The 11,994-nt window shown below is 38.3% G+C and overlaps 1 protein-coding gene across 1 annotated transcript in view; it reads right to left on the bottom strand.

Moving 5' to 3' along the window:
* Window positions 1–924: 924 nt before the first annotated feature.
* Window positions 925–11,994, bottom strand: part of UBE3D (ubiquitin protein ligase E3D) — a gene marked incomplete at its 5' end in the record, with an annotated part of 17,140 nt that continues 6,070 nt past the window's right edge. The window contains 4 exons of the mRNA XM_009868431.1: window positions 925–1,098; window positions 5,770–5,878; window positions 7,391–7,460; window positions 9,903–9,972. Coding sequence (XP_009866733.1) covers window positions 925–1,098; window positions 5,770–5,878; window positions 7,391–7,460; window positions 9,903–9,972 — 423 coding nt within the window. The remainder of the gene's footprint in view (window positions 1,099–5,769; window positions 5,879–7,390; window positions 7,461–9,902; window positions 9,973–11,994) is intronic.

An 11,994-nucleotide genomic window follows, 5' to 3' on the forward strand; every position in this document is an offset into this window, starting at 1 on the left:
TACATTGTCCATGCATACAGAGATGATCGCTATGTTAATTTATTGTGACCCACCAGACAACACCTGTAGTACTGAAGGTAACTTGGCTTAAACAGACAAATTCCAGTCTTGTGAACCACTCTTTCTGTTGCAGAAAAAGTGCATAATTTTAAGATGAAAAAAGGCCAAGACTGAAGCTAGAACAAGGAGGTATGATTTGCCAAACTAGTAACTACCCACCTCTACCCTCTTGGTTTCAGCTGCACCAAAGAGGTCCAAATTCTTTCCAACGGGAGTGCAGAGGGTTGCTCCCATAAATGACAGATGAGATCAGAAATTGAAGGCGAAGAGGGAACTCTGGCTATTCCTACACACCATTCAGGAGTCAGACAATGCTCCTTATCTCCCCTCAATTTTTCTTCCTCCCTGAATTACGTCACCTGGAGCTACAGCAGGAGAGCAGCAGATTCTGAGACCACACGGATAGAACTCATTGGCCTGGCATGAGATTCATGGCACCACCATCCTCCCAGCTTCTGCCAACAGAGCTGGAAAAATGACCAATCTCTACAACCACAGTGAGTTAACATGGGAAAAAAAAGCATAAGTGAAAAAAACATATTACTGTCCTGTGTAACACAGACAACTTCTATTTGTATTATATACCTAAGTTACATGCTCCTCGAAACAACACAACTCTTTGACCTACATTTTAATATTACAGTGCAGAAATTTAACAATTAGATTCTGTCTGGCTGTAATAGAAAGGAAACACTATTCCTCTGGCATCTTGCTTTTAAAAAAAAATAAATTAAAAATGGCATGCAATTTTCAAAGAGATACATCTCAGATTAATGGACTGTCCAAAGAACCTCAGAGGAATAATGCTGCCCTGAAATGCAAAACAAATCAAATATCAGAACCAAAGGTCAGGAAAGGCTGTACTTACTCCTTATTCCTGCTTTTAATGCACGGCTGGTAAAGGACTTTGACAGCATTCCAGGTCCCCACTGGTACAGAACTAGGCAGGAAAATATCTCCAAACAGTGTAAAGCCACTGTGGGATGAGGAACTCCCTAAGGACTCCACCAGCAACGTGTCAGAATTTAAAAGCCATATCTATAAATGAAGAAATAATTTATTTTACTGTAGATTACATCAATTTCAATTTGTTCCTTTACTCTGATCCTAAATCAGCCGATCCTAAAGCCACATTCTTACAAAGTTTCTATCAAGGTGCTAACAGACATAAATTGACATTTTATTATTCAGCACAATCTGCAGAGCCTCTAGTGGAGAAAAAAGGGTTAATACAATAAACTGGGGTCTGATCTATCAGAGTCACTCTTCAGATCATTATTTCTGTGAAGTTGACTTTTTGTGGCTGCAGCACACTTCCTTTGATAGCTACAAAAGCAACAGTCCCAAGTCATCTGTTTCAGTACCAAATGGATTATTTCTCTAATTTCATAGTTATTTTAGGAATTAGTTGAGCATATGGTGTTGAACAACGGAGGCCTAAAGACAGAGAACTGACAGACTGCCCATTGGAAGTGCCAGAAATTAAGGATTTTTAGAAAAAGGATGATAATTATGACTAGATGAAGCTAAGGCATGCAAGGAAAAGGACAGTAATTAATGTTGTCTAAAAGGAAGGAAAGGATTTGCAAACAGCTGTAACAGGCCCTTACTTGGAAGATAAATCTTTACCAAATTTGATAATGAGTCTGGCATTCTTTAGCACTACCTGCTTAAAGCAATTCATAGGATATTTACCAGGGAGAGTCTTGAGAAATCTGAACCTTCTGCATCACATTATGGATCTTATTTAATCTTTGCATGATTGTATGTGAGTCTTCCAACTTGGATTCAGGGCTTTCATGCTAAGCACCACACAAAAAAGTCAGGCTTTTTCTTTATTTACAGCCTGCAGTAGTGAAGTGATCAGAGTTACCAACGGAAATTAATTTTTACAAGTCCTGAGCCTGTATTAAATGTTTATAGATGAAATATTTATCACAGAGGACAGGATTTTTGCAATGCTGCTCTCTAGAGAGTAATCTTCTGCTTCTCATGACCTAACCACGTTCACATAAAACAAGTTACATGATGTTAAGTTGCAGACATATGATATCCCCTGTAGAGGCAGAAAGCCACCATTAACAGGGTACACCCTACATGTTGTAATTGAATGTGACAGTCACAATTTATCAGAGCCCAAGGCTCAGAACATCACAATGGAAGTTTCATAAAGGAGGAATGAGATATATTGATAAAGATGACTTGGGAAGGGATGGGAGGAGGAGAATCACTTTAGCATATGCACATGAATGATGAGAAGCAACTGCATTTGGCTTAGCAAGTGGCTGTTCATCAGTTTTGCTCTGGTAACTCACTGTACACATTCACAGCCTAAACTGCAAAATACACCTCATTAGCTAGGACCATTACACACAGCACTTTAAGCCAAATATTGAAGAGCTGTTGCAGAGAATGGGGAAAAAAGAGAAGAACTGTACACACAGGCCACTGCCAACATGCTTAGCTTTAACTAAACAGAGATCCCTCCTTTTCAAACTGTTAACACTTCCCTGTGAAGGAGCCTCTTGGGACGCTTTTCAGAAAGGGAATATCCTTCAGACTAGTCTAGGGAACGTTGCAACAATTGTCTGCTCCCTTCAGAACCCTTCTGCAACTTGCTTTAGAGAAAGCAAACAAACCATTTCATTGGCAGCATGGTCCATTTGAAAAGTTCTTCCTTCTACCACAACTGTTGATATGTGGCGTCCGACAATAATATTCTACCATTTGTTCAGAGCATGTCTTCATCTCAACATCAACGCAACCAAACCGTATTAACACTTTAGCACTCAATACAGGGAACATGAATCTTTGCGGATGGAAGGACCCTTGTCCATGAGAATATCAAGTTCTGAACTATATTTCCTTCTTTAGGCAATAATTTCCTTCTTTTCCTCATGCATGAATTATTTTTTGATCTTGATTTTGGCCTGAATCACTCACCGAGACTCAGTGTGTTGACTCAAAGCAGTTTACACATGTAATTTCTGGCCAACATAGTTTCAAATTTTGATCTGTGCTTTCAACAATGCCGCTCACAAAGTACAGCCTTTTCTTCCTCCCTATAACTTTGTACAGCAGAGCTTGCACAAGTGAATCCCTTTGATATTAATTCAAGTAAGAAAAGAACCTTTCAAGAAAGATAAATGCACAAAGTACAGAATTCATTCATAGTGCAGATTGATGACCTTTTATGAAACGACAGCAACAGAAGAAAGTGTTTGATTTTTTAGTAGTGTGGTTTTTTGCTGTTGTTTTTTAAATCTCATTGTCATTACACTTCAAATATTTTCTTAGGAGAAAAACTGCAACAAATCTCAATTATAATTCATGGGACTTGATCGAAACAGGTGAAATACTATGATTTACATTCTGTGATCAGTTTCCTAAAATCTTAACCTGTGTTGCCAGCATCAATTTGTGGACAATGAAGTTGCATTTAAGATGGCTAAAAAAAACCTGTTTTTCTTCCTTGCTAGTTCTTTCTCAGTTACTGAAGACATTTCCATTACCTTCATTATCACACTCCAAACTCTACCATACACCTTTTGATTTTCACAGATGTGCCTTTCTGGGTTTTATCAGGTTGATCCCATCCACGGGGTGAATTCCCTGTATCTATCCACAAAATCGCTTATGTACTTCTTTCAAACCTATCTTCTTCTACAGTACAGAAAAAAATATGACACCAAGACACTGCTAGCTGACCAATAATGTACCATTTTGCTTGTGTTCTCCTATCTCATCTTTTGTTTGCGGTCCTAATTCTATCCTTAGGTTGTAAGTCATGCAACTTCAAGGCAGGGAACCCTTCAACAGCGGAGTAAAGAGGGGAGGCAAGTGATTCATCTTTTAGAGAATGTGGAGAGGGCAGAGATACAGTTAGGTTGAATAACGAAATCTCTATAGGCCACTTTTTTCCTCCTGAGAGAAGGAGACTTTTATTTATTTATTGCTATCCTTTAAAAAATACACATTAGTATACAGCTTTCAGGAACGTGGTTATCACCAACTTAAATAAAAACCCATATTATAATATCTGCAAATAACATAACTGGTAATATTAAGTGATATGTGCACAGGAAATAAGGAAAATTAACATATATGACACTTCTGTTTTAAAAAGAAAAAAGGTAAAGACTTGTGAGAGACTTTAATTATCATACGTGTAGCCTAAGCTGTGCGCATTCACATGTCTGAGCACAACCAATGTGAACGAGAATCTTTGGCTCGTGGTCAAAACAAACAGGTGGAACAGCTGGTCCATGATGCATCAGTGATGAGACCACTTGTCTAACTTGGCTGAGTACTCACAGCCTCGAGCACCTACATTTTTTACTGTTTCGCTGTTTGCAATCAGTACTACAAACAGTGCTTACATTACACCTGAGTCCTAAGACTTAACCTGTGACTCCGGAACACCTCTTGGTGCATGTACAGTACCTAGAACCTCAACCTAGACATAAGCAAGGGCTTTCTGATCTCAAACACAACTAACTCACTAACTCACTGATACAAAGGAAGTGATGCCAGTCAGAAGCCAGCCCCTATGTTAATTCAGCCTGCCCTTCTAACAAACACACTGGCAAAAATGCAACTCGGAGCTAAAAGTAACGGCAATCTGCGAAATAAGGTGATTTTTCCTTAGAAAGTAACTAGTTTGTGCTATATAAGCTACTACACTTAAGCATCAGAATATTAGGTAACTTGGAAACACATAAGCTACAAGCAAAAAATCACAACTTAATGACTCCTTAATTAGATTATACATAGTGACAATTATGAACCTGCTTTTGAGACCTTATTTTATCATCATAGAAGTAGTATTTCTCAGAGGTTGTAAAAATGTTACCTCAGCACTAAAACTTATTTTAGAGCAACAGATACACATTCACCTCAGAATCTGGATGTTCAGAAATTACAGAACTTGGACAATATATATGTAAAAGAGTTGACTTAATTAGATTGCCTACCTCAACAAAGTGGATCTATAAATTTATCCAGGAAAGGAATCTACAATTAGGTATTTTTTTATCTTTGCGTTACTCGTACAAACCGCAAAATTACAAATTCCGTGCCTATATATAGTTCAAGAATAAAAGAAAACATCCCTGGTTATACTACATGTACAGCATTAAGGTAATTCCAGACTCCAATTCCTATCCATCTTCAGGAATTTATCTGCCACTATTTAAATATCAAGCTTAACTAAATTTAATAGCATTAGAACATTAAGCGCAATAGGCAATTTTATTTTTTGTTTGCACTTCACTTTGCAATGCTGACTACGTTACCAGTTCCTGCTAACTTAAGACAGTATTTGTGAAAGATGCTATACAATTTGATGAACTTCTGGTGATTAAAGCTAAGAAGCCCTGGAGCAAGAAGATGAGATATATATATATTATGAAGTCAAAACTTAAGCTTTCCATTATTTTCTGAAGACAAAACAGTGTTATTTCTGTGGTTCATCTGTAGTTCTTTTACTACTGTACTAATAGAGAAAATTTCTGTATGTACTTCTACTTAGATTAAAAAAGTAGGAAGAAATTTCCTACTTTAACAGAACTCTTCAGAGCTATTTCAGGAATTTGTATTTGTTAATTTTTTTTTTAAATACTCATGAATGGCAAAAATAATGCATTTTAGGAGACAGGGACTCATTAGTTAAACTTCTCCAGCAGGATAAAGATTTTTTTAAAAACTTACCAGAATATAGATTTTTCCATTATCCCCTTCTATGGTGAATCTAAATGTGCTTTTAGCAGAGGACAACTCCACAAGACACTGGGCAACCATGCTTTGTACAAATTGAGACCTGTGTAAGAATTAGTCACATATTATATAACACCTACATTGGCAAAGTCATTCACATCTGTCCTGGTCTGAGCTAAACAGAACCAATTCTGTGTAGTGATTTTTACTTTTCAGCTCAGTCTCTTCTAAAAGGCTGCACTTTCTGAAGTTCGCAGCATGTTTTTGCAGACAGTGTGTGCTACTGGCAGTGATAACACCTGATGTTTGCAGTTACTGCCTGGGACTGGGATGCAGAAAGGCTCTTGCCGATACTTATTCCTGTAGTGACCAAGGTCACTGCTGGCTCTTGTGTGCCACACTGGGGGTGCTGGGAAGTAAAGGTTGAAAGGAAGTAAAAAGATCACTCCTCTGGGGAGGAACAAACAGGACAGGTGACCCAAACTTGACCAACTAATTCTCCTCTTCTGCTGAGCCTGGAGCTTTTCCGGTGCCTGCCTGCTCTGCAGCATCAGTGGTGATTGCTACTGGGGTGGGTGGGAAGCTGGGCTCAGTATTGGTTTTGTATATATTTGCATATATTTCATTATTTACATTAGTATTGTTATTGCTTTATTAAAGCTGTTTTAGGGTGTCTTTTTTTTCAGTTTGTAAGTGTCTCTGCCCTATTCCCTTTCCTTTCCCATTTGGGGAAGGGAAGAGTGGTTAAAGTGCATCTGTTATTCATTCAGTGACTGGCACAGCCCTAACCCTTGACAAGATTTGTGCAGAACAAGTACATGAGTATTTCCATATTGTGAATTCCACTACAATCTGCAATCATTCTTTATCAAGGGATGGGGCTTCTTTATCTTTCTCTCCCTCAAAACCAGGGAATCTTCTATTTCCTACAACAGGGATTTTTTCAATAGATCAGCTGCCTAAATTGCTCCACATCCTTTATTTTCAGCAACAACAAATGCCAAATGCTGAATAAAAGCTTGTCCTTATTATTTTTTACACATATGAACAAAGTTGGGAATTATGCACATATTTCAGATACCATTCACAAAAGAACTGTTAATAATGCATAGTACATGATGCAAGATAGCCAGATCAAGTTCTGTTTCATTTTAATCTTAACTTCAAACTGAATTACTTGAAAATTCAAAAATCTCACCTCCAACTAAACTCTACTTAATTTAAATTTAAGCTCTACTTAATTTAACTTTACTTAATACAACCTTCCATTTCCATAATTAGTCATGAGATATCATACAAACATAAATAGTTCAAAATAAGTAAGTATTGTATTTTGGCTTATCACATGAATAGTGAGACTCTGTGACATACGCAATCTCTGGCATCACACACAAACAGACACAAAGGCAAGCACACATAATTGTACTAGTGGATTCAGACTACATTACCTTTACAACGCTTAACTATATGATTAATGCATAAAATTTTACAGCACTTTTTAATTATATACTATTTATTATCTTATTATTCAAGAAACTGTTAGCGCATTTCCAGTATCCTTTCTAAAACATAAACCTGAGTGAATTATCTGGATTTTTTTATCTTTTTTCGTTACCTTGGTGTTGGGCTGAAATTTTCCTCAGATGGTTGAATAATTACCTCAGTGACATAATATTTAATGGTATCTAAAATGACAAAAACATTTTTCAAGTACAGCAGAACAATTGACTTGTTAGGAGTAGACTGTAAGTCATCACATCACTATACTAATTAAACTTTTGTTCAGCACTTAATTAAGAGGTCAAATTGTGGGAAGAGAAGCAACCAATAACAGAAAACATGCATCGCCAGAAGAAAACTGCTCTGAGCTAATTACGTGATCAGTGATTCGTGATTCATATTGATCCTTGTTTAATGCTGGGAACAATCACCTTGAAGCAAAGCAAGCAAAATCTCAAGCCAAACCTGAAAGATGAATTGAAATAACTTTCCTAAAGCACTGAGATCAGCATAGCTTACGTAAGTATTTTATGCTGCTCAGTAATGCTGCAGTGAATCACAAGAGACAGTTTTAATAACAGCACACACGGGAATAATTTTCTTCTTTGCTCAAAGAGCAGAATAGAACTTCTTTCCAAAAATCGCACTGACTTGACGCTATTACAGCACCCATTCTGAGTTTCAATGTAACCGTTCCGCAAAAGCTCCATTAAGACAGCCTTTACAAGCACAGAATTTAATCCCCAACAGTAAAGTCAGGTCAAAGATGATCATATTGAAGTTCTGAGTCTATGAGACAAACACAGCCTAACCAGAAGGCCAGCAGAACATGTTAAGCATATAGAATAATAAATTAATTCCACTAAGCCTTAGTATGTGAACAGTAAAGACTGATCAGCTCCACAAATTTTAAGGGTGGAAGAGATTGTCTCATCTGATCTCCATCCACATGCACCATTAAAGCTGCATGAAAGTGAGCATTTCAGAGAGATAATCTGTTTTAAAGATTCCAAAGGCTTAGCAATCCTACATCTTCTCCAGAGTAACTACACTTTTTGAATTATCCTCACTATTAGGAAATTGTATTTCACCTCTAAGTTTAATTTTAGTCTGCTCCATGCTGTGCATACTCCTGGGAGACAGGAGGAAAAGAAGCCAGTTCAGTCACTCTAGTTCCCCAGCAACGTTACCCTGGGAAAGGAATCGGTGCTAATGCTGCAAGGGCACTGGGAATTAAGACGTTTGCTTGCAGAGAGATAGAAGGTGGGATTTTTCAAGAAAAAAAATCTAAGTGTTTATGAGGAGAGACTTGGGGGAAGGAATAGCTGACAGGGGAATTTCAAAGCTAATTTGAGTCTCCACAACTACACCACTCTAATCCAGCTTTATCCTCAAGGCACTGATACGTGCTCATGAGGAGGCACCAAAGCACGACAGTCTGGCCTGCTCTCCAGCCTCTTTTCACAGAGATGGTTCTGTCTAGACTTACATCACTGGTTAGTTTTTTTTGGTCTGTTCTTTCAACTCTATGTAAATTTCCTACAGTACCAAAGAAATGTGATCAGAATAATGAACATGCTATCTAACTTCAGCTATGTACAGAGTCCCGACCAAATCCCTGCACATCTACACATTATTTGCCTTTTCCCATACTCACTGATCACATCAGTTACTGGCTGCTACAGTCATCTGAAGGCTTAGATTTAGGAATCCATTATTCATGATGATCTATGAAAGCTCTTTTCCAAACACTGCTTTCCAAAAGTCACAACCCGCTTTGTGGGCTTTCAAATATCTTAACCTTAAATTTGCTTTTATTAAAACCCTATCTACTCAGGTCCCTGTGCAGGACAATAAGAACCTTCTGTAATGGAAGATCTGTCTTGCATCTCCTCCCGACTTACTCCTTAAACAGGCTTTGCATTTTCTGAGAAGTTTTTACAGTCTCCAGATCTCTGAACTGAGCCAGGCTCACGCTGACTGATGCAGCAGAGTGGAGGAAGAATGAAAGAATGAACCCTGCTATTAAGAGCCTTATCATTGCTCCTTTTCTGTTAATAAGTGCATTTTAAAAACCAGCTAGAGACTCATCTTTACTTCAGGTAAACCCTGCTGATTCAATATGATGACAGCTTTTAAACCAATAATCTTATCATCTCATCAACGGATGATGGTTAGAGATAACCCGTTTCCTTGTCAAGGCTTCCTTTCCATGAAACTAGGCTGGCTGTCAGGAATCATATTTTTAGCTTCTAGTTCTGTGCTGATCAAGTTCTGAATTAACCTTTCCATCATTCTGTAAGACTGATAGCAAAATAACCTGTCATTTCTCAGGTCTCCCTTCTTACTGGAATTCCTAGCAAACTGGAATTATGCATTGAGTCTTCCAAAACTTCGGAATTAGCCAAATATGACACAGAAACAATGATAAGGAAAATCCCTGTTGTAAGTCACGTTCAAGGTCTAATAGTGGAAGCAACAACCTCATCTGTTCCAAAAGGGAATGAGACAAGCACCCAGGAATTAGCCCTGCACCCTACTGAAAAACTACTTCTCTCCAGAGTTTTTAACTTCAGTGCTCAATGGCTCAATGCACCAAGGTCTAGTTTGGTTTGTACATCCCATACCTGATGATACTGTTTCTCCCAGTGTTGTCTTGCAGCGCTTACAAATTGCTCTGGTATTTTCCTTTGATTTCTGTAGGACAAAGAAATGTCACTTAAATGCCAGTTACTTTGAAAAAAAAAATGTATAATTTTAACATAATCTCCAGCACAGGTAGCAAACTTGTATCTGTTTCTGTTCTATTTTATGTTTACGTACATACAGATTTGCATTCACTACTTCAGCATTCTACACCTCCGCTTCCTTGCAAGTTTCATACTAGTTTTAAAATCTGTCAATATATACTGACCAGACAGCACATCCTGTAAAAGCTAAGAGGAGAATCCCATAATGTTGAGTGACTGGATGATAAGTTAAATTCCATTTTGCTAAGGGCAAAGCAATGCTCATAAAATATGCAACAATATACATAGAATATAGAATCATAGAATGTCAGAGGTTGGAAGGGATCTCTAGAGATCATCTAGTCCAACCCCCCTGCCAGAGCAGGATTCCCCAGGGCAGCCACACAGGAATGTGTCCAGGTGGGTTTTGAAAGTCTCCAGAGCAGGAGACTCCACAACCTCTCTGGGCAGCCTGTGCCAGTGCTCTGTCACCCTCATAGTAAAGAAGTTTCTCCTCAGGTTGAGGTGGAACTTCCTATGTTCTAACGTAAACCCATTATTTCTTGTTCTGTTGTTGGGCACCACTGAAAAGAGATCGTCCCCCTCCTCTTGACACGCACCCCTCAGACATTTATATATGTTAATAGGATCCCCTCTCAGCCGTCTCCTTTCAAGCCTAAACTGCCTCAGTTCTCTCAGTCTCTCTTCATAGGAGAGATGTTCAAGTCCCTTAATCATCCTCGCAGTTCTCCGTTGGACTCTCTCCAGTAGGTCCCTGTCTTAATTATGCTGCAATGTGACTACCTCAGTAAGAAGTTCTAGCCACTATGGACAGTTTTACAAGAATACAGAATCAGTGAGATGACTACTGTGAAAATGGATCTATACAATATGTTAAAAATTTGGAAAATGGATTCGAAGACTACTGCAAAAGTAATTTCTAGAAAATAAATACACCTTAAAAACAAAAAAGAGATACAGAGTGGCAATTCATGAGACAGCAAAGAGTCAGGATGATTCGCCACTGAAACAGCTTGCCAGGAAACTTGGTAAGCTTCCATTATTTGAAGTGTTAAATCAATACTGGACATCCTTCTCAAAGCTATAGCTCAGATAGAACCAATAGACTTGATGCTGCAAATACTTAACAGAGTTCTCTGATCTCTGTGTGCTATGCAAATAATAAAATCAACAGAAAGGACCACTCTAGCTCCACAAAAACCTGAAAGCATCCCACACAGAATCTGAACTCACGATCCCAAAGTCCTGCTTATTCCTCACAAATCAGGAATCAAACTAAAAGCCCCAGGGAGAGCCCAACAGCCTCTGACAAAACTTCACAACTGGCCACGTACAGCCCCTTTGTTGTGGAGATCAGAAAAAACATCTGATTCAAATATATGAACTTATCCCCTTTCCCAATTCCTACCTTGCTACTCCTCTCAAACTTACACCGCAAAATTCCTTGCTTAACACGAAGAGCTAGGATAAGTAGACAGGGCTTTGTGCAAAAACGGTATTTAACGTTGGTAAAAATGCTGCACACTACAAGTGTATAATATACAGTACTTTCTTGAAAGCTACAACTTGAGATTTTTTTTCTGACTACAGTCACAGAACTGTGCAGTACGTTAACTAAAAAACACTGCTAACTCATTGTACCGTGCTTCAGTGGAAAAAGTGATAGTTTTAGCTAGACTAATTAAATCAATATATCTATTTGACAACTTGCAGCTGCTGGCAATCTGCAGATGAAGGTGGATCACCAACCTAGTATTTTGTTTCTATTCCTAAGGATCCCTGATATGGTGTCAGGGAAAATATTTTGCCCAAGAGATACTATTAGGATTCTGCAAGACCATGTGACATTTAAAAACTATGTTACACTGGAAGACTAACAGATGTGAAAAATACGTTTGCAGTGGACAGATGCTGTCTGGGTCCCACTGGAGGCTGGAAAAGATTGCTTAAGCATCTCTGGTACATTCCT

The sequence above is a fragment of the Apaloderma vittatum genome, unplaced genomic scaffold (assembly GCF_000703405.1).
Source record: "Apaloderma vittatum isolate BGI_N311 unplaced genomic scaffold, ASM70340v1 scaffold23384, whole genome shotgun sequence".
Classification (NCBI taxonomy): domain Eukaryota; kingdom Metazoa; phylum Chordata; class Aves; order Trogoniformes; family Trogonidae; genus Apaloderma; species Apaloderma vittatum.